Source organism: Microcebus murinus, chromosome 7 (assembly GCF_040939455.1).
Source record: "Microcebus murinus isolate Inina chromosome 7, M.murinus_Inina_mat1.0, whole genome shotgun sequence".
Classification (NCBI taxonomy): Eukaryota; Metazoa; Chordata; class Mammalia; order Primates; family Cheirogaleidae; genus Microcebus; species Microcebus murinus.
This window is the reverse complement of record NC_134110.1, coordinates 17080740-17104292: the sequence shown is the minus strand read 5'-3', so window position 1 is coordinate 17104292 and position 23553 is coordinate 17080740. Positions and strand designations below refer to the sequence as shown.

General features: G+C 41.9%; 1 protein-coding gene across 3 annotated transcripts in view; it reads right to left on the bottom strand.

Moving 5' to 3' along the window:
- LRRK1 (leucine rich repeat kinase 1) overlaps positions 1 to 23553 on the bottom strand; it is a 135313-nt gene that overhangs the window by 108520 nt on the left and 3240 nt on the right. For all 3 annotated transcript variants that reach the window (XM_076004818.1, XM_012764580.3, XM_076004817.1), the window contains exon 2: positions 21331 to 21549. In XM_076004818.1, the coding sequence (XP_075860933.1) occupies positions 21331 to 21427 (97 nt within the window). In that variant the 5' untranslated portion in view covers positions 21428 to 21549. The remainder of the gene's footprint in view (positions 1 to 21330; positions 21550 to 23553) is intronic.

Here is a 23553-nt window from a genome sequence, read left to right as displayed (position 1 = left end):
ACAGAATAGCAAGCTCAGAAATAAATCCATGAATATACAATTAACTCATCTTTGAGAAGGGTGCCTAAAATACACAATAGGGAAAGAATGGTCTTTTCAATAAATGGTGTTGGGAAAACTGGATATCCACATGCAAAGGAATGAAATTAGACTCTTATACTATACACAAAAATTAACTCAAATGAATTAATGACTTAAGACATAAGACCTGAAACTATAAAACTCCTAGAAAAAAACGTAGGGAAAAAGCTCCTTGACATTTCTCTTGGCAGTGATTTTTCAGATATGACACCAAAAGTACAAGCACAAATACACATGTAGGATTATATCAAACTAAAAAGCACAGCAAAGGAAACAATCAACGAAATGAAAAGACAATCTATGGAATGGAAGAAAATATTTGCAAACCTCATATCTGACAAGTGACTAATATTCAAAATATATAAGGAACTCATACAACTTTATAGCAAAAAAAGAAATAACCCAATTTAAAAAATGGGCATAGGACCAGAATAGACATTTTTTCCAAAGAAGACATATAAATAGCCAAAGGTATATGAAGGTTGTTGACATCACCAATAATCAGAGAAATGCAAATCAAAGCCATGAGTTACCATTTTACACTTGTTAGGATGGCTATTATAAAAAAGACAAGAGATAAATGCTGGCAAGGATGTGGAGAAAGGGGAATGTTTGTACACTGTTGGTGGGAATGTAAAGTAGTGCAGCCATTATGGAAAACAGTATGGACGATCCTCAAAAAATTGAAAATCAAACTACCATATGATCCAGCAATTCCACTACTGGGTATATGTACAAAGGAAGAGGTATCTGCACCCCCATGCTCACTGTATAATTATTCACAATAGTCAAGATATGGAAACAATCTTAAGAGTCTATTGACAGATAAATGGATAAAGAAAATGTGGTATAACACACAATGGAATACTATTCATTCTTTAAAAAGAAGGAAATCCTGTCATTTGCAAGAACATGGATGCACACAAAGGACATTATGCTAAGTGAAATAAGCCAGACACAGAAAGACAAAGACAAACATTGTATGGTCTCACTTATATGTGAAATCTAAAAAAATCCAACTCAAACAGTGGAGAGTAGAACGGTGGTTTCCAGGGCTGGGGCATGGAGGAAGTAGAATGATGTTGGTCAAAGGGTATAAACTTTCAATTATAAGATGAGTAAGTTCTGGGGATCTAAAGATCTAATGTATGGCCTGGTACTATAGTTAATAATACTGTATCATACACTTGAAATTTGCTAAGTGAGTAGATCTTAAGTGTTACCACACACAGAGGTAACTATGTGAAGTGACGGATGCATTAATTAACCTGATTATTGTAATCATTTCACAACATACATGTATATCAAATCATCACGTTGTACATCTTAAATAGATACAATTTTTATTTGTCAATTATACTTCAATAAAGCTGGAAAAAAATAACTAAGAATGTTGCTTAATGAGAGCAGCCAAGGTTCAAATGAGTGGCCTTAGAGTTAATTTTGGTTAATAGTGCTTGTTAAAAGATCTTGCTCAAAAGCATGGGAAATGCCCAATAGTATTCCCAAGTAAGATGTAAGCTTTATAATTAATGTAGTTTTAAATCCTGGAGGGACTGTTTAGAGTTAATTATCTGGTTAATCATTGTAGAAATCCTTGATGGGAATGATTACTGTGATAAAAACTGGACCTTAACTGAATGGCTGTTCAGCAATTTGATACTATTTCCAGGCAAAGGTGTAAGAACAAATACTGTCTCCTCTCTGAGCAAAGAGTGGCCTAGGACAGGAGTTGAGCCCAGTGAGAAGAGCCCCCTACAGAGGAGTGTGCTGCTAAATGGTGTTTGCACAACTAGGTAGCCACACAGGAAAAGGATGCAATCAAATACCTGTCTCACAAGATACCTTAAAATAATTCCAAACGGTTCAGAGATCTGAATGTAACTAATGAAACAACATAAGCATTAGAAGAAAACATGGGTGAATTCCTTTGTAGCCTTTAATCTTCTTGACTGTGACTCAGAACCCAGAAGCAGTAAAAGATTGATAAAATTGACCACATTTAAAAATAATGGCTTTGTTGAGCTATAATTCAAGTATCGTAAAATTCACCATTTAAAAGTGTATAATTTAGTGGGTTTGAATATATTCACAGAATTGTATAACTACCACCATTCTCTAATTTAAAATGTTTTTTTATCACCCTACAAAGATACCTGTACCAATTAGCAGTCACTCCCCACTTCCTCCTCCCCAGCCTCAAACAACCACTAATCTACTTTTTATCTCTATAGATTTGCCTCTTCTGAACACATCATATAAATGGCAATCACACAATATGTAACTTTTGTTACTAGCTTATTTCACTTAGCATGTTTTCAAGATTTATCCATGTCATAGCATGTATTTAATATCAATATTAGTATTTCATTATTTGCTATTGCTGAGTGACATTCCATTGGATGGATATACCGCATTTGTTTACCTGTTCATTGGTTGATGGATGCTTAAGTTTTTCTACTTTTTGGCTATTATGAATAATGCTGCTATGATCATTTGCGTGCATGTGTTTCTGTCAATATATGCCCTTAGTTCTCTTGGATATGTATGTACATAGGAGTGGAACTGCTTGGCCATATGGTAATTGTTTGTTTAAAATTTTGAGGAACTGCCAAACCATTTTCCAAAGTGCCCACTCCATTTTACAATCCCACTTGGAATGCATGAGGGCTCCAATTTCTTCATATCCTTACTACCACTTCTATTGTCTATCTTTTTTATGTTAACTATTCTGTTGGGTATAAAATGATATCTTGTGATTTTGATTTGCATTTCCCAAATGATGACTGTTGTTGAGCATCTTTTCATGTGCTTATTGGCCATTTTTATATCCTTTTTGGATACATATCTATTCAGATCCTCATTTTTAAATTGGGTTGTATTTTTGTTGTTGAGTTGGAAGGGTTCTTTATATAGTTTATGTACAAGTCCTTTATAAGCTATATGATATGCAATTATATTTTCTCATCACTTTCTTGATGGTGTTCATTGGAGCACAAAAATTTTTAACTGATGAAGTCCAATTTATCTATTTTCCCTTTTGTTGCTTATGTTTTGGTGTCATATCTAAGAAACCACTGCCCAATCCAAGGTCATGAAGATTTAATCTTATTTTATTCTAAGAGTTTTATAGTTTTAGCTCTTATATGTAAGTCTATGATCCATTTTAAGTTAATTTTTGTATATTGTGTAGGTAGGTGTCCAACTTCATTCTTTTGAATGTAGATATCCAGTTTCCCAGCACCATTTGTTGAAAACATGATTCTTTTCTCATTCATTGTCTTTTCATCTTTGCCAACAACCATCTGACCATAAATATATTAGTTTGTTTCTGGACTCTTAATTCTATTCCATTGATTTCTATATATCCTTTTGCCCATACCACACTACCTTGATTACTGTAGTTTTGCAGTACATTTTGAAATCAAGCAAAGTGAGTCCTCCAACTTGCTCTTCTTTTTGAAGATTGTTTTGGTTATTGTGGGTCTCTTGCATTTTCATATGAATATTATAATCAGCTGGTCACTTTTTTATAAGAATTTCAGCTGAGCTTTGGATAGAAACTGCTTGAATCTGTAGGCCAACTTGGGGAGTATTATCATCTTCCTGTTACTAAGTCTTCTAATCCATGAACCTAGCATGTTTTCCCATTTATTTAGGTCTTCTTTAACTTCTTTCAACATAGTTTTTCATTTTTCAGTGTATAAATCCTGCATTTATTTGGTTATATTTATTCTTAATTAGTTTATTCTTATTGATGCTATTGCAAATGTATTTCCTTAATTCCACTTGAAGATTCTTCGTTGATAGTGTACATAATTACAACTGATTTTTAAATTTTCATCTTACATCTTGTAAATTTGCTCAATTAACTACTTAGTTTTAATTGTTTTTTTGTGGGTTGCTTAGAAAATTCTGTATATAGTATCATGTAATCTGCAAATAGAGGTAGTTTTACCTATTTCTTTCTGGTCTGAGTGCCTTTCATTTCTTTTTCTTGCCTATTTTCCTGACTAGAACCTCCAGCATAATGTTGAATAGAAGTAATGCAAGTGGACATTCTCATTTTGTTACTGATGTTAGGGAGAAAGCATTCAGTCTTTCACCATTAAGTATGAAGTTAGTTGTGGATTTTTAACAGATACGGTTTATCAGGTTAAGGAAGTAACCTTATATTACTAGTTTATTGAGTGTTTTTATCATCAAAGGGTGGTGATATTGTCAAATGCTTTTCCTGTGTCTATTGAGATAATCACATGGTCCTTTTCTCTCTTATTCTATTAAAATATTATGTTGTTTGATGTCAAACCAAGCTTGCAATTCTACAATAAATTCCACTTGGTCATGCTGTATGATCCTTTTCTTATGTTACCGGGTTTGGTTTGCTAGTAATTTGTTGAGATTTTTACATCCACAAAAGAGATACTGGCCTGTAGTTTTCTTTTCCAGTTATGTCTTTATCTGGTTTTGGTTTGAGGGTAATACATAGACTGAGTTGGGAAGTGTTCCCCCCTCTTTTACTTTTTGTAAGTTTGTGAAGTTGATATTAATTCTTCTTTAACTGTTTGGTAGAATTTACCAGTGAAGCCATCTGGACCTGGCTTTTCTTCATGGGGAATTTTGTGATTACTAATTCAACCTCTCTACTTCTTATGAGTCTATTCAGATTTTCTATTCCTTCTTGAGTCAGTTTAGGTATTAATAGTTTGTGTCTTTCTGGTAATTTATTCATTTCTAGGTTATTGGATTTGTTGGTGTATAACTCTTCATAGCATTCTCCTATAATTTTTTTTTTCTATTTCTATAAGGTTGGTAGTGATGTTCCTCTTTCAGTCCTGATCTTAGTAATTTGAGCCTTTCCCTTATGATTCTTGGTCATTCTAACTGAAGGTTTGCCAACATTGTTCATCCAAAAAAACCAACTTTTGGTTTCACTGATTTTCCTTATTGCTTTTATATCTTCTATGTTATTTATTTTTGCTGTAATTTTTCTTATTTCCTTCCTTCTACTTCAAGTTTAGTCTGCTCTTTTTCTAGTTTCTTAAGGTGTAAAGTTAAGTTATTGATTTGAGATCTTTCTTCTTTTTTAATATAGGCAGTTATAGCTATAAATTTCCCTGTAAACACTGCTTCAGTGGCAGCCCGTAAATTTTAGTATATTCTGTTTTTGTTTTAACATCTTAAAGTATACTCCAATTTCCCTTGTGATTTCTTCTTTAACCCACTGGTTGTTCAGTTACGTGTTGCTTAATTTCCACATATTTGCGAATTTCCCAAATTTCTTTTGGTTATTGATTTCTAATTTCACTCCCATGTGGTCATGGAACATATTTTGTATAATTTCAGTCTTTTTAAATGTATTGAGGCTTATTTTATGAACAAACATAAAATCTGAATACATAAGGGAAAAAGTCCTCAAAACTCTACTTCTCACAACACTATACCCCTAAGATTGTAGTTCTGCCACAGTGCTGTGGATGAACTGCACCCCAGTGCTTTTTCTTTGCTTGGTTCTGACCATAAGGTGCCACTTGGTAGTGGCACAGAAAAGCAGGACCCATGGGAAAGGGACAGGCCTGTACCCCATGTCCATTGCTCACATGGCCAATGACTCCTGGGATGCTCTTCTATGATCCCCATGCAGCCATAAGTCATGTTCTAATGGAGGGGACAAAATCCACGAGGAGGTGTCCCTTTTCCACACCTCTGCCTTCTCCTCCACCCCTAGCAAAGTCCAGGTGCACCTTCCCGGTGCAGGGAGTCAGGGCAGGGCTGCTGAGGGGCTGAGATGTCTGCACTGGATGGGGCAGAAGTGGAAACAGACAGAAAAGCAGACAGAAGCACACGCACATGCACACAAGGTGGCTTTGGGGGCAGCAGCTGGGGTCTTCCTTGAAAGAAGGAGATTCAACTGTGAAGACAGAGACTGTGTTTTGTGAGCTTTGGAGGAAGAGCTGGGCAAGGGAGTCCATGAGCTTGGCTGTGGGCTTTACATGGAACCCCCCAGGGATGCCTTGTAGAGGAACTGTCATAAAGATTTAAACTGCTTTGTTTTGAGATTCCAAGCTGGAGTTTCCTTTGAATACATCACTGTGTTGACAGAGGTCATGGAATGGCTCACATTTCCCTGGATCTCACATAAATATTCATTTCTCCTCCTCTGTTTTTAAACTAATGAGTTATACTATAATTATGTTCTGCAACTTGTGTTGCCCACTTAAAAGGTCTTCTGTGTGTCAGTACATGGAGATCTAGAACATTCTTCTTCATAGTAGCTCCCTGTCCTCACAGATGGACATCAAAGGCACTTCTAGTTCTTTGTTAGTTCCTGCAATGGTGCTATGAACATCCTTGGGAAATGCATATGCATTTCTGCTCACCTGGAAACTATAAAATCCTTAGCAGTGGAGGAGGCAGAGGATATAGTCAGCCCAAAATTTTTATAAATATGCCAATTTTCTTTCAATAAGCTGCACCACTGATAGCCTTGCTTAGTAACTCAGTAGTAGTTGAAAATAAAATATCTATGAAAAATAGAACCAAAATGATAGTCTTGCTATATTAAATAATATCAAACTTTCTGATTTTTTTCCTATGTGAAAAGCAAAATAATCTAGTTCATAATTGGTTTTGATTTGCATTCCTTTCCATGGGAGTGACATACAGCACATTTTCTTATGTTTAGTGATTGTTTCTACTTTTTTCTATGAACTAAACTCCCTAATCGTGTTTTTTGTTTCATATGAAAATTGGAATATTCTTTCCCTCATTGATTTGCAAGTGCTCTTTGCAGATGAAGGAAATTAGATCTTTGTGGTTTATGCTGAAAATAGTTTTTGCCTGTTTGCTGACTGGCACTTGAAAGGGGCTTTGCTACAGAGTAGTTCTAATTGGTATGTAGTCACGTTCATTAATCTTCTCTTTTATGATATCTAGGTTTTGTGCTGTGCTTAGAAAATGAGTCCTTCTTTACTCCAAAACTGTTTTAGTATAATCGTTTTCCTAGACTTTTAATGGTGTTAATTTTTATGTTTAAATATTTGAGCCATCTGAGATTGATTTTTGTGTAGAAGTGAGAAAGCAATATGCTATTGTTATGCTATTACCAAATAAACCTTTTCTGGACTAACTTGAAATCCTAAATAGCAAAGCAAAATCAATGTGTGTTTCACCCTATTTTGAAGACGGCACTGTTCCCTTCCTCTCTAGTCGCCAGTCCCAGGCATTACTGTAGCACTGTAATAAATTCTAGCATATGATGAAACCAACCTCCCCTCATCCCTCCACCCTCACCCTCCCCACTTGAATTTTCCTGGTTTTTCCAATAGGTTTATTTTTCTAGGTAAAATTTATTATACTTTTTTCATGTTCCAAAAAGAAATCCTGTTTATATTTTAATTGCAGTTGCATTGAATTATAGAATCCACTTGTGGAGAATTGACATATTTACAATATTAAGTTTTCCTACACAAGAAGATGATATGTCTTTTAATTTCCTCAAATATTCTTTATGTCCAGAGTTTAAAGTGTTCTTCAGATATTTATCATTATTTTCCCTAGGTATTTTATATTTAACATATTCATTTAATAAGTAATGCTTTAAAAAAACAGAACATTTCTTTGAGCCTGTTGAACATTCAGAATTTTTATTTCAGTTTTCTGTGTTCTAAAGTGGATGTTGACAGGGCATCTTTTAATTATGTGTTAACAACCACTAGATACAATACCAACACTAAGAGCACCTAGAAACTGACAAGGAAAGACCAAAGAGTTCCTCAAAATGGATAAGCAAAGAATAGGAAGAGAAGTTTTAAAAAAAGTATCTATACCCAGCTCTTACATATGCTACAACCTCACTTATCATAAGAGAAATTCATATGGAAACTACACTGAGACATCGTTTTTCACATATCAGATTAGGAAAAAGCAGACACTTGGTAACAAACACTTGCCAGGTCTCTGGTGAAACAGGCAAGTACACACATTCCTGGGAGTAGCCTGGAAACCCTCTTATAAAGGGCAATACAGCAACATCTGTCAGAGTTTAGAGGCACATGTCCTTTGACCTCTCACCTTGGGAATGTGTTATATAGATATGCTTATTTATGTACATGTCAAATGACATCTAGCAATGTTTGTTATACCAAATATCAGGAATAGTCCAAATGCCCATTTAAAGAGACTGTTCATTAATTGTTAATTATTAATACATAACCTGAGGTGCACCCACACCACTGAATGCAGTTGTCCAAAACAATGCTGATGACATCCTTTCAGTACAAATGTGTGAGAGAAACAGGCAAGGTACAGTACACTGTGATCGGCTACATTTTATGTAAAAGAGGGGGAAAGTAGGTATCTATATTTGTTTTGCTTGTTTACATATAAAAAATTTCTGGCAGGATGTACATATCTAAGAATTGTAGATTGATACTTATGATTTTTGAACCATAAGACTGTATTCCATTTTCAAACAACTAAAGTTTTAAGATATTGGCAAGGAAAAAAAAAGATGAGGTCATTTGCTCTTTTTCCTCTGCGTGTCTTCAGGGAGAGATACACACCCTCGAGTTCAAACAACAAAAATTGACTCCAGCTGATTCGCCTCAATACTGGGGCTGCCATCTGCCTTCCAAATCCAAAAGCAAGCACACAAAGTAGAAACAAAAAAAGCCAGGATCAGAGGTCCTCTGGCGTTGCGCTGCTGGAGTTGTAGGCTGATGTGTTTCACGAGTGGATTTGAGGTGAACCCGGTAGGGGATTCCAATGGGAAATGATGCAAACCCGTCCTCCGAAAAGACAATGCCTAACATAAGCGAACGCCTGCCTTCCTGCCCCTTTGACCTACACACAAACTCTGAGAAGTCTGTGCGACAGATAACATGCTTGGGAGCTGCACTGCTCTGCAGCCGGGTTTTCCGTGTGTGGCTGCTTTGGACCAAGGCTGCCCTGGAGTTGTCACGTTCACAGCTAATTTTTTTGCATGGGGAAGAGCCTGCTTGTGTACAGCACAAACTTCTTCCCTTCCCTGGCTGGACGATAGGTCTTTTTGTTTTTTTCATAAATGATATTCTGCTTATTAAAGCGAGGAGCTCCATGGTTCCTGAGTAACCACAAACATTCCAAGAATGTCTGGGCCTCACCGAGAGGCCTCTACACCACTGAAACCTGACTGAGTGTCTCTCTTCAAGACTCTGACCTGCATTCCAGGCGCTCACTATGGGCAGCTTGGGGCTGAACAGTGAAGAGATATGATCACTTGCAAAGGAATGATTACAAAAGGGCCATGAAGTGGGAGAAGAAATATGTTTATTTTTAGCTAAAAACATACACACACACACACACACACACAAAACAAGAGAAAAAGGACATTGTCTAAGATTCAATTCAGTAAAAGAAGCTTCTGATAGCTTATCTTTGCAATTTCTTAAAGCTACTGTTTATTTATTTAAATTTGTAGAAATCATTATAGCGATAACAACACTGGCAGGGCTGTGGAACCTGCGGCCTCAAGGCCACATGTGGCCCTCCAGATCTCCAAGTGCAGCCCCTTGACCAAATCCAAACTTCACAGAACAAATCCCTTTATTAAAAGATTTGTTCTGTAAAATTTGGGTTAAGTCAAAAGCCTGCACTCAGGGATTTGGGAGGCCACATGTGGCCCCAAGACCACCGGTTCCCCACCCTTGCATGAAACAGTTAATTTATTTAATCCCATAAGGTACTAAAGTTATCCCCATTTACAGATGAAGAAAAGAGGTCCCCAGAGATTAAGTGAATAGAACAAGGGGGAGTCCAGATTTGCACCCAAGTAGCCTGGCTGCAGAATTTCTCCTCCAAATCACTAGGCTTTACTGCCTCCCTAAGTTGGTTTTTACAAAAGAAGGTAGAAAACAATGATTTACCAAGTTGTTGCATCCCATTGGAGTAAAACAAAGAGAGTAAAATTATACTTCATGAGGCTGAGTGTGGTGGCTCATGCCTATAATCCCAGCACTTTGGGAGGTGCAGATGGGAGCATGCCTTGTGGCCAGCAGTACGAGACCAGCCTGGGTAACACAGCAAGACTCCCATCTCTACAAAAAATTTAAAAAATTAGCTGGGTGTGGTGGTGCATAACTGTAGTCCCAGCTACTGAGAAGGCTGAGGCAGGAGGATCATTTGAGCTGAGGAGTTTGAGGACACACTCTGAGTAACCCCAAGGCAGTCGGCTGCAGTCTCTCTGCCCTCCTATCTGCAGGCCACAGTGACAAATGCTGTGTTCACAAAGAGCCTTGGGGAATCCCAAACACAGAGATCAACCTCCAACCAGGAACCCAAAAACATTTGAGGAAGATCAACATCATAAAGGAGAAGCAACAAACTTCACTAACGCACCAGCATACAGGCAGGGTATAGATTGGTGGGAAGAGTCACTCCCCCAGATACTCAGATACGTAGAAAATATAGATACTTGAGTTCCCTGTTTATGTAGTCAAGAACACAGTCTCACTGGAAGCATTATGATCACCCAGGGCAGAAATGTGCCATATCTTACCGCTGCCCCCTTGGGCCTCAGAGTCCCCAAGGGGAAACAAATAGCTGATGGTGACAATGTCTGTGCAAGGCCTGGTCTTGCCTGATTTTGCTGTATCCTTATATTACTGCTCAATGGAAAAACCTACACAAATAACCCAGTCACTGGGATAAGGGAGTTTTGGGCTCTCCTGGTTCACAATAAACCTTGGTAGCAGCAACAGCCATCCTCATCCCAGAGGAAAAGACCAAGGCAGTGCCTGAGCTTCCCTAAGCAGAATCTCAGGCTCCAGCTTTCCCGCCTCTCAGAGGCCCATTTCTACCCAGAACCGATATTACCAGAGCAAAACAAACTCAGAACAAATATTACTAACATCTTGGAGAGACAAGAAGGATATAACATCCATAAATAAGAACCAACTAAAAATCTCGGAAATTAAAACTAGAAGAGTTGAACTATAAGATATAGCAGGTGGGCTGCAGAACAGAACAGACACTGCTGAAGGACAAATCAGTAATCTGGAAGATCACGCAGAGGATGCAGCACCAAAAGACAGAGAGGCTGGAAGTAGAGAATAAAAAAGTAACAGACATAGAAGATATTTCTTGAAGTTTTTCAAAATGTGTCTCTAATAATTCCAGAAGTATATACTCAAATAAGAATAATTCTCAAGTGGAGAAAAGATGAGCCCTCAGAAGTGACAGGATACTAGTCAAGAAGTTGAAAAGAGAGGAGAGGAATAAATTTAGAGAAAAGAAGAAAAAAAAAAACCAAATGAAATAACCTTATGGAAAAACTGATCAACACAAAAATATGAAAGAGACAGTACACATGTGCACACTAGACTATATAAGCAGTATCTGGAATGAAGAGACAAAACTATAGATTAGAGAACTAAAAATCATGAGATCACCAAAGGAAGCAGGATGCTTGGAAAAATGAGAGATTGCATGTCTGGGACAAGAAATGAACAACCTAGGCCAGGATGTCTTGTAACATCAGAAAGCAAGGATGTCATCAAAGATTCCTGGGGTCAGACCAAAAAATTTAGGAACCAACACAAAAGGGCCCACTGGCAAAAGAGGAACAGTTTAATTACAGCATAAAGAATCAAATATGTAAAAATCCATGAGTACATGATAATAATTAAACAACAACAAAAAAAACTCTTTATTGGTTGCCTTCAAAAAGTTCTAGGGAACCCACTGCCCTGGGCTATGCTTGGTGCCTGCTCTCCAGGGCCCTGTAACAGCCTTCTAACGCCCTACATAAGATCATGCTGCAACTTGTGTACTTCCATCATGTCTGTGTCCTGGGGTCCCTGCTGTGGCCTGCCGCAAAGGCTCACCCCTCCAGCCCTCTGTGGTGCTCCTCCCCCTCTGCTCCGGCCACACAGGCCATCTTGCTGTTACTCAAACATGCTGTGCTCCTTCCCACTGCCCCGCTTTTGCATTTGCTGGTACCTTTCTGGGAGCATTATTTCCCCCAGCTCTTTATAGAACTGACCTCCTGATTCCATTCACTTAATTTTGGTTAAATGCCACCTCTCCCCAGACATCTTCCCTGATCTCTAATCTAAAATAGTGCCCTATGCCTGTCATGCTGGTTGATTTTCTTCATAGCTCTTTTTTCCTCCTGATAGTAGAGTGCATGTTTATGTATTGCGTTTCTCCCCGGAAAATATGCATTATGAGGACATTTTCCTGGTTTCCCAGGGCCCTGTCTGCAGCAAGCTCTGACATAGTGTGGAATGAATGAATGAGCATAGGAAGAAGGGCTGGGCATATCATTCTCTGTTGTTTTAAATATGTTAAAAAAAAAAAAAAAAAGAATGTTTTTTCTTCCTAGACTTCCCATGGCTCCCTCCTGGTCAACCAAGCATATCTGAGATTCAATGTCAGCATCTTATCCAATGCAATTAAAAATGGCCATGGGGTGCCTCTTCCATACATGATCTTGCTCTATTGCTATCTTCGTCAAGCATCACTGGTTTGCTTCCTGTTCTTTGCTCTCTATTCTTCCTGCTACAATTGGAAGCCCCATGAGAGCAGAGGCCACACTCCTGCTACATGCTTAGCAGCCAGAACAGTGTCCACCATAAACAGGTACATGATAATGGTTGAAATAATTATGCTGAATTAATAAAGACAAACAAAAAGCCAGGCCTTAGAAAAATGTAGATAATGCGGGTAATTAAAAGAACTTCAAAAATAAGTGCCGATGGAAAAACTATTTTTCTGGCAGCATTTTTGCTGGCTTCTTTAAGCATCACAGAAAGTTGCTTTCCACGTAATTCATAGATACTATTTGCCTAGAAAGTCAGCTCATTGTAAATTTCCCTAATAATGCTTTGAACTATAGTATTATTGGTTTATCTGGAATTCACTGTAAAAATGTTGATTTTAGCAAGCGAACTTGACATTTTAAAAAAGAAAGAAAAATTAACTGAGAAGATTGTCATCAAAATACAATAAAATAAATGCCAATTAGGATCCCCTGGGGAATTCAAGAAAACCCTGCATGCATAGCACAGGAGCAGAATACTGTGAAAAGAAACAGCCAAGAACAGGAAAGAGCTTTTTGGAAATTAAAATTGAATGCCCAAATAAAACATTCAACAAAGGGGTTAGAAGATAAAGTCAAAGAGATCTTTCAAACATCAAGAAAAAGAAGAAAAGTTGGAAAACATGAGAGAAAAGATAAGCAACATGTATCTTAACTAGTAGGGGTTCCAAAAAAACAAAGAAAGCAAAACAAGAGAAAAAGCAGAGGAGAAAAACATTACCAAAGAAAATACAAGGAATTTTCCAGGCCCCAAAGGGATGCCTGCTTGGTCTACCTAGTGCCAAGCAGAATGCATGAAAAAGGATCCTCACCCGGGTCTTTTGTTATGAAATTTCAGAAGACCAAGCACACAAGAGAAGACCCTAAAAGCTCCGGGAGACAAAAAGCCAGGTCACCCACAGAGCAGTAAGAATCACACCACATCAGAGGACAGGGAGTGGGTTCTTCCATGCTCCGAAGGCAGAGGATTTCCAGTTGAGACTGCAGGGGAGTGCAAAAGGAGGATGCTTTCAGAATTTGGAGTCTCTTCCATGTGCCTCCCATAAGCCCCTTCTTTGGGATTTTCTCACTGATGTGCTCCAGTGAAACGAGGGCTCAAGGCGGGAGTTCTGGGTGGAGAAAAGGAGGCAGATGACAGTTGCAGGGAGCGGGCAGGGTTTGCAGAATACAGGAAATGCCCAGTCTCCAGGCTCCAGACTTAGCGAGGGGAACATCCCATTTCAAGCTACAAATGCAACCTAGAGATGAGTCAACCCTTACAGAGCTAAATGCTGAGGGGCGGCAGGGAGATGGGATTGAATGTGAAGGAAATATTCATCTATGACAGCAGGAAGGCAACAGACCGTCTCAATGAATCAGTAAGAGAGGGGGGCAAGCATCTTCTTTGCATAGAGAAATGATAATTACCTGAAGAACTAAAACCAGAAACAGGAAATAAATATCCTCTGGGAGGTGACATTGGGGCAGAGGCTTTGTTGCTTTTCCTATATTGCAGCCCCTTCTGTGTGACTGGCCTCTTTAACCAGGGCTGTGTGTTCCTTTGACAATTTTTCATGTGATCCTGCAATTCTGCTGGGGCATATGCAGTAAGACTCAACCCTTATAATAATAAGCAAAATGTAGAAAGAATCTAAAGGAATTATAACTGAGGATTGATTAAGCTTGGCTGTACACACTATCGAATGCGGTGCACCTGGAGAAAACTCCAAGACAACTCAAAGGGAAAAAGCTGCACAGCAATGCGCACAATTGAGTATTGTGCACGAAAAAGCAGAGACGCATACACAAAGTACTGTGTGTGTGTGTGTGTGTGTGTGTGTGTGTGTGTGTGTGTGTGTGTGCGCGCGCGCGCTAAGGAAGAAGTTAGGAAGGAAACACACTCAGCTAACAGTGATCAGCCACGGACACAATGGAAAGGGGCCACGGAGAATGTGGCGCTCTTCGTATCACTTGGCTCCACTATGAGAATTGTGTGGAATTACATACAAATAACTATTTTCTTAACCTTCAGGGAGAAGTTGGGCATCAGGACAATGCTCCTTGCTCATGTCAGGTAGGGGCTTTTTGCTTGCTTTTTATTTTTGAGCCCAGAGGTGCTGGTGATGTTTGCAGAGAGATGGGGGTAACTGCCCCCTTGAGCCATTTGAGTCTGGCAGCTGGGGTGGGGGCAGAATGGCCAGAGGGGACCTCCTTGGCCTCCCCCTGCCCAACAGAGCCAGACAGAGTCTTCTACCTCTCACCCTACATGTGCAGACCACCTGTGACCCCCCACTTGTCTCTCTGAGTCCACAAGGCCATCTCAAGTCCAAAATGAGCTACTGACAGGAACTTTAGAGCACCATTCTTGTCCTCTTGCATGCAAATTCTAACCCCAAATTTGCAATGGCTCATGGTTCTATAGTTAAAATGAAAGAATACTTTTCTATGCCTTTAAATGTCTCTAAGTCTCTGAAAAGTTCAAAGTGCCACATACATTATATTTGTTCTTGGTTTTCCTGAAATGGACAGGTAGGTGATTTTAAGCCAACACTTGGCACCGTGCCCTGGCTCCTGGGTGCTGGGCAATGAATGCAGAATGAGAAGTGTCTAGGCACAACCCTAACAACAATTAGCAAAAGGAACTGCGATCCTAAAAAGTTCTGTACAGTGAAAGTAGAATTGCTGACTAATGTGTAATTCCTTCTACAAGTCAGGGCTATGAGCTCAGGAAGGATTCTATTGCTTGAGATACATGTTTCTGTTTTTTGGTTTTTCTCTCTTTTCTTCTTTATGACAGATGTCATACAACTTATAGCAAGATGGTTAAGTGGAATCTGGACAAACTGAAGATAGGGGTGGCTTAGACGGTGAAGGGACTCAGACTTGGGACTTCCAAGGAATACTGGCAGCTCTCTGTCTTCATTTATCTGGGTCCCCAAAAGTGTACGTAAAATTTGTAACCTAGCCGGGCGTGGTGGCTCATGCCTGTAATCCTAGCACTCTGGGAGGCTGAGGTGGGTGGATTGCTCAAGGTCAGGAGTTCGAAACCAGCCTGAGCAAGACCCCATCTCTACTAAAAATAGAAAGAAATTAATTGGCCAACTAAAAATATATATACAAAAAAAAAAAAATTTGTAACCTAGAGTTTAGGCTTTTATGTTTTGGTGTGGGAGAAGTCCATTCCCAGAGAACTAAAGAATTTCATAAAAATCCCCAATGATTTCTCCTTCAAGGTCTGGCTCACACGGATCAAGAATCCAGACAGGTGGGTGAAAATCCTTGTCTGTGTACACAGAGGCCTGGTGACCTCTTCGTGGGGGCCAGGGTGGACGGCTGGCAAGAAAAGCTTTTCTCTTGGCTGCTGAGTGCTGGCCAGGTGGGCCTGGTTGTTTCCCAGCAAGTACAGAGGCCACCGGGTGGGGCTGCCCTGCCCTCTCCACATAACAGGAACTGAGTCAGGAGCAAGTGTGGGGTGGGGTGGTGGGCAGGAGGCGGGGGTCAGGGGGCAAGGGTCTGAGTGAGCTACCACCTTCAGGCTTGGGCCACCTGGAATGGAGTGGGTGAGTAGGGGACTCCTGAGCACTGTTCATGGTGGGGTTGGGGGGGGCAGGTAGGGGTAGCTCTTCCCCTGGACCTAGGTGGCCATGGCCTGAGGATGACCTTAGTCCACAGACTAAGGTGCAAAAATACTCAAGTGATATGCAAGTGGCATGCCTGAAGGTCGTGGGATGGCTGATACTCAGGCTAAAAAGGAACCTGCTGGGAGGGCTGCTTTCAGTTTCTCCAAGAAAGGGGTTAAGGGATTCTGACAGGCCTAAATGGGTAGAGCTAGACATAATGAGAGCAGGGCAGACTCCCGCAGCAAACACTTCCTGACAGAGCTGTCCACGGAAAGGCTGGCATCGTTTGATAGGTAGTCAGCTCCCCGTTGCTAGAAGTAAGCAAGCATATTCTGGACAAATAATTAGGAAACAATCTAAGTCTCAGATTTAGGTTCATGTTCAAAGCCTCATCAGGCCCAGAGCGTTTGCAGGTGGGCCCCGCTCTGCAGGCATGAAGCCACGCTGTGTTAACTGCCACCTACACGCATGGATGCCCACAGTCACTTCTCCCTCCATCCGGGCCTCCCTTTCCTTCGCCTCGCTCAGTAAGGGACTCCTTACTGGACACGGCCTTTGTCCCCTGGAGGGGCCCAGTGTGCTCCTGCGCCCAGGCTGAGGCTCCTTCCCAGCAAAGCCTGTCCCCTGTCCGCCCTGCTCTCCTGTCTCCCGCGCAGCCCAGCGGGGGCCAGCAGGACACCAGCAGGAGGAACAGGTTAAAGATGCGGGCTGGCGCCTAGTGGGGATCTGTCCCTTTAGAACTGCCCACAGCAGCCCCGCAAGCAGGCACGCTACCACCCTAGAGGTGCTTCCCAATTCAGTCCATTTCCTAATTCTATTTCTGGAAGGCAGAGCGCCCCCACTTGAGCAAACCACCTGGCTCTTACATTAAGAAGTTATATTTCAAAAAAAAAAAAAAGAAGTTATATTATTTTGATACAGATTTGAAAAAGCCAAAGGAAGAAAAAGAAAAAAAGACATTGGAAGCAGCCATGAAACAACCTGAGATTTGAAGACCCTCCGGAATGTTCCTTCTCCTCCTCTGGTCCATGCTGGGCTGGTGGTGGGCAGCGCTGAGAGGCGGGCGGCCGAGTCAGGGTTTTCAGGGCCAAGGTGACAACTACTCGCGGAGAGCTGGGGGGAGCCACCGCCTGGACGATGTCTGCCAGGCACCCCCTGCCCTCCACAATCCAGAAGAGTCTCACCAAGGGTTCTCAGCCCGAATTATCTGGAAGTTTCCTCACTTCTCTACCTCCCAGCGTGGCTCACTTTCAGCTGGCAGGGCAGGTTTTTCCACTCTGGCTGGTGTTATGACATGTTTGTCAAAGTAGTTCCACCTGCAGCCCAGGTCACTGAAGCTGGTGCTATCAACTCACAAACTCTAAACTCATCAGAGTTCTCTGAACGTTCCTCCTGCACTGCAGGCAAGCCGACACGAGGGCAAGGCTGTTACCCACCTTCCTGGGACACGGCGGCCCTGCAGCGCCACACAGCAGACCCCCAGCGCCACACCGCCGCAGCTGGGTGAAGCTCCCACACCCAGGGGCTCTGAAAGGGTGAACCCTAGTTCTAAACAAACAGGAGCTGAGGCCATGAGAGTCAAAATAGGTAGGGGGTGCTCTAGAGCACACCTGGCACACAAATGAAACACACAAAGTACCATGACCTCAAAACTCAGAAGTAAAAAAATGTGTCTTATTAATGTTTAGGTCCTGTTTGAAACCATACTTGGAAGTACAATAAGAGCTTTATCATTTCCAAACATGTTATCTTCCAAAGATTTTTAAAGGATGAGAGAACTGTCCCTACATAGTTTGAGCGTCCTTGCTTTTCCTTCTGGCAGCTGACTTTTCTCAGCCAGAGCTGGGAATTAGGTCTAGGATAGTCTTCCCTGAGATGAGGCTGGTGGATTTGAGGGGGGAGGGCTCCCCATGATCCCAAGAGGTCGGGGAGAAGGTGGGATGGAACAAATCTAGCCCATCCTCTTAGAACAGACTCAATGGAGGGTGAGCCCTGCAGGGGGCTCAGCTGCAGGGATATAGAGTCGAGTATTCCTTCATTTGTTCCAGAAAGACATTAAGGGGGAAGAGGCCAACAGAAGCAAATTTGACCTTGGATGTGAGCGCAGGAGGTTATGCCAGTTAGATCTTAATCATGGCAGTGTTTAAAGAAACAGCGATTTAAAAAAATAACTTGCAATGTTATTTTTATTATTGCAAAAGAAATGCAAAACAGGAAAAAGTAACATATATTCATTGTAGAAAACATAAACACCACAGATAAGCGAAGCATAGTGTCTGTAATCCCAACATGCAGATGTGACTACCTGGTACCCTTTGAGTGTCACTTGCCCCCTGGCTGTGGCCTTGGTGTATACAGACTTGTATTCTGTGAAAATGAAATCCAATATTTAATGTTTTAAAATTGGGCTCTGCGGAGGGGGCGTCCTAGGCTTTAATCCCTGGAATTATTATATCATTATATATTATTAGTATATATTACCATATAATAAATTCTGTTAGTTAGCTCTGCAGTGGGGCTTGCAGGCTCAGCTCTGCTCTTAGCCCCTGTGAGACTTTTAAACTCTCAGAGTATGGGCATAAAATAGTAGCTTTCTCATAAGATTCCTTATGAGGATTTGATTGTTATTGTAACTCCTTAGTATATCATTTCCTTAATGCTGAACCACAGGACAGAATTTTCCAAAGAATTTCAGGCCACTTTTCTGCTCATCTACTTCAACTCTGTGGTTTCTGTGTTTGTTCCCTGCATAAACACCTCCCCACCCACAGGGTGTCACTTCCCTACCCTGTCCCAACCCCAAGCACTGGGACCAGTACCCAGGGGAGGCTGGGTGTGTCCTTAGGGTTATCCAGAACGGGGATTGTGGGGAGTCCTGAGATTCCCCTGGGGAGAAGCGGCCCCTGGGGCAGCCTCCTCTTTCCACCTGCTCACAGCTGTCAGGGAGAGGGACCCTCCTAAAGACCAGTACAAAGCTCAGATATAGACCGTGAAGGAAAAACAAAGCAAAACAAACAGGGGCTGACGAGTGTCAGCGTTGTGTCCTCTCAGGACACATGAACATCTTCAGTTTATCTGTCCCACCCCTAGCCTGGAGGGGGGACTAGGTTTGCCAAAGGGCCCACTATGGCCTGGTCCCTGGGACCTGCACGAATCAATGAGGGATCCCTGGGGACCTCGGAAAGCATGATTTTAGCCTTGCCACTCATCAACGTGGCCAGGAGCCCGTTAAAAACACACACTCTCCACGACCCAGACCCACCGAATGACAGTCTGCATCTCCCCAGGTTCCCAGTGAAACTCAAGTGTGCACTACGATTTGAGAAGTAGTGCTCTGTGTGACTCAAACCATTCAGAATGGCAGATTCTCCGCCCCAGCTGCATGTTAGAATCGCAGCAGAACGTGTGAAAAATGCCCGCGCCAGCCCCTGCCCTAAGACGCTGCGCTGGTGGGTCTGGGTGGCGCACTGGCAGTTTGAGAAGCTCCCCAGTGATTCTGTGGGGCTCTTTCAGAAGACACAGTGACCTCCCCAGCAAGCCCCAGGTGGCCCCATGCCCCTGCCCTCAGCCCTCAGGACTGCCGGGAGGAGCAGCAGGCAGGGTGATGGAGCCGCCAGGGCTCTGGAAGGCTGGACGCATTGCCCCAAACTCGGGTGCAGCATTCCACTGCCCACGCCACCTTGACCTCACGCTAACAAAGCAACGGAAAAAAGATCGATGTTTGAAACAAAGAAAAATAAAACTTAAAAAGATGTACATTGAACACTCTGGAAACATTTAGTACTGGGCAATGTCAAGGAACACATTCTTCTCCCATTTTGTAATTTGGTTTATGTGAAAAGAAGCCTTCCAGAAACATCACCCTTGTTAGCTGCTAGACATTTTGGATAGAGAAAGAACATTCGAGAAACTGAACAAAGTGTCCACCGAGCCAGGTACCATGCCCCATGGCGACCACGGTTGCGAGTAAGAACACTTGGGCCCTCTCACACTCAATATGGGGCCTCTCAACCCCTGCAGGACGGCCTAGAATTTAAGACTGAACGTTCTAGGGTTACGACAGGGCTCGGGTGGCAGTTCTGCGATTTATGAGTTGTTGACCTTGAGCGAGTTTTTAGACCTCTCTTACCCTCATGCTTCTCGGCTATAAAATAGAGATAAAAGTACTATTTTCACAGGTTCTTGTGAGGACTGTATGAAATTATTTCATAAAGCACGGAACCCAGTACCTAGGATGTACTAAAAGATTAACAAATATTTATTGTTAACAACAATATCAGTGTTCTACTGGTGTTAAAAGTGATGCATCTCTAGTAGAAAACCTGGCAATCTGTGCGAAGAGGCTAAAAACTGTTCATGCCCAATAATCTGACTTCTGCAAATCTACAGTATAGAAATAATCTTGAAACTATGCACAAAAAGATGGGAATGTAATGCTTTTGGTAAGTGTGGACAGAAAACACCCAAGTGTGTGACAGGAGAATAAGGTCAATTATTTTATATAGTCCGCCCATAGACTATATTTCACTTATCACATGACCTAGGTGAATGTCACTGATAGAAAGGTAGGAGAAAAAAGCAGGGCACAAAATTATATGCACCTTATAAGTACAATAAAGTTCGAACAAAGTCCCTTCAGCACAGAGAAGCAAGTTAGACCAGAACGTGCCAAGATGTTAACTATGCTTGTGTTTGAAGTAGTAAAATCCTGGCTGATTTTTTTTTTCTACTTTCTTTTTTATTCTTTTCTCAATTTTTCTGTAATAAACATGCATCATTTTTACAACACAAAAGCAAAACCAAACCCCCATTTAAAAGAAGTCTTTTTTAAATGAACATGAAGCAATACTCCAATTCTTACTGTGAGTCCACAACAAATTTTGTACATGGCCCCTCAATTTTTAGAATATAAGTGAGACTCTCAAGATATATTTTATGATGAAAAAGCACCAAAGAGTTGGCATTTAATTTCCTTTGGTTGAAAATCCTCGATCTTACGCAGCCCAGACTCGCTGCAGGACAAGCATGGCAGGTTGAGCCCACACAGGCACGGCCAGCCCCTGCCCTTACCGTTGTGGGTCTCCATGGCGCGTTCTGGACACACGGCTGACCCCTCTGGCCCTACACACCAGTACATGCTGGGTGGTCTCTGTGACATGCCAGCCATCAGCCCTTGAGGCAGCCGATCTCCACAGGTAGGTCCCGCTGTTGTCACTGCCACCGCCGCTGCCCGTGGGGTGGACCACAGTATGGACACACAGTCATGGCGGAGCAGAAAGCTTTCTTGTTCTGGAGGTGAAAAACATCATGAAATCAGAAAGCATCTTTAATTCAAGCCCTTTCCTGTACCCCTGCAAATATTTACTATTGACATCGGTTCATTGAGATTTTCCCTCTCCGTGGCAACATTCCTCTCCCCAGCCAGCCAAACTTGTCAGGCAGGGCCAGTGACAGGACAGAGCATCCCTGCATCCCATCTCCACACTGGGCTCTGATCTTGTGTACCCGAGAAGAACCTTGAACAAGCCCAAAACAATCAGAGAACACCTACTGGTAAAGGGTTCGATAATTGTTCAATCAACACATCTCCACTGTCACTTGCAAGCCAGCCAGGACCTGTGTGAGGCATGGTGACGCCAAGATGGCTAATCGAAGCTCCTGCCCTCAAGGGTTCGTACTCCAGTTGGGGTGAGGCAGACACATAGTTGGCCAGGATAGATTCTTCTGGAAGCCCAGAAGTGGGCAAGTAATCCCAAAGGGGCAGTTAGGAAACAATCCCAAAGAGAAGAGATTGTTATTGGTTATGAAGTCAAGTTAGTTTGAGTTTTGGGGGTTAACAGAAACGAGCCCCATACATTTTGCCCCTCCCCCAAAGGACATCTGGCAATGTCTGCAGACATTTTTGGTTGTCACAATTTAGTGGGTGGCAGGTGCTCCAGGCATCTAATGGGTAGAGGTCAGAGATGCTGCTAAACATCTTATAATGCACAGAACAATCATCTGCAACAAAGAATTATCTGCCTTCAAATAGTTCCAAGGTGGCGAAACTCCAAGTTAGATTAAGACTGATCTAAAACTAACAACACTGTGATAAGCTGCTGAGGCCAGGTGATGCTCTTCCATGCTGGGCTCCTACTGAGCTTGGAGGTCCCCCCAACATGAGTGTCCCTCCTGCTATGATAATTAGGAGACCAGAAAAGTCTTAAGGGCAAGACCCAGGCCCAGATCCATCCTGCCATTGGGTTGGTCAATTGCATGACATGAAGGTATTACCACATGAAATACATGTGTGCCTATCAATGTTTGTGTAGCGTATTTTATATATAAAGTACAATTAGCAACCCATGTCTGTGTTCTCTGAGACAGACAACTCCAAAATGTGGAGGGATAGCTCAGCCAAAACTAATTTTAAAAAATCAGGGTCATATAACTAACACCAAAGACAATATGTAAAGGTAAAAGCGCTATGTGGATGTCAAAGGCGTGGAGCGCCTCTGTCACATGTTAGCAGTGAGTGGCTCAAGCTGAAATTTATCTGTGTCTCAGTTTTTTCTTTATTAAAAATAGACACGCACCCCCATGGCCTGGCAACCTCACAGGGTTGCTGTAAGAACTCAACTAAGGCAAAGTTTCTGCAGCCACTTTCAACAATAGGGCTGGGGTGGTCATTACTTGTAAAAACAGCATGAAGACTTGGGAGGCCAGCAGGGTCTCCTACCTCCCACCTAAGTAACAAGCTCAGACTATCGATGCTGCAGGTGCGGATGCTCAGTTTCCCCAGTGGGTAGATTCCAGAAGGTGCCCTTGAGAGTGAATGCACTGGGCAGGCTACAGAACAAGGCGATGAGAATTTCTCATCTCAAAGCCTAGAAATCAGGCATCCAGCACAGGTGGGCTGAAAGTTTCAAGGCAGGGGAAGGTGAGGCTAGAAAAAGCCTGGCCCCAGTGGCTTTGCTCACTGTGAACCAGCACCTTTCTGAACCAAAGAGGGAAAGGTCGAGAGAAATCATATGTAGGAAACACCCGTGTTTGAAGTCAGGAAGCCTGAGAAGTCCAAGGAGAAATGATCAGTCTGGACAACATTTAGGAGACGATTAAAGCCTTATTAATTGCAAGACCTGATTCAGAAAAAACAACTTGAGTCGGGAAGCGGGAGAGCCAGCAAGACAGAATCTGTTTTAAAATAAAGGCTCCGATCACACATTAACATCCAGAAACCGAGAAGCACAGCTGCCATCTGCTTTCAAACACCTCTCCGAGACATCCACCAAACGTATCCAACAACATTTCAAA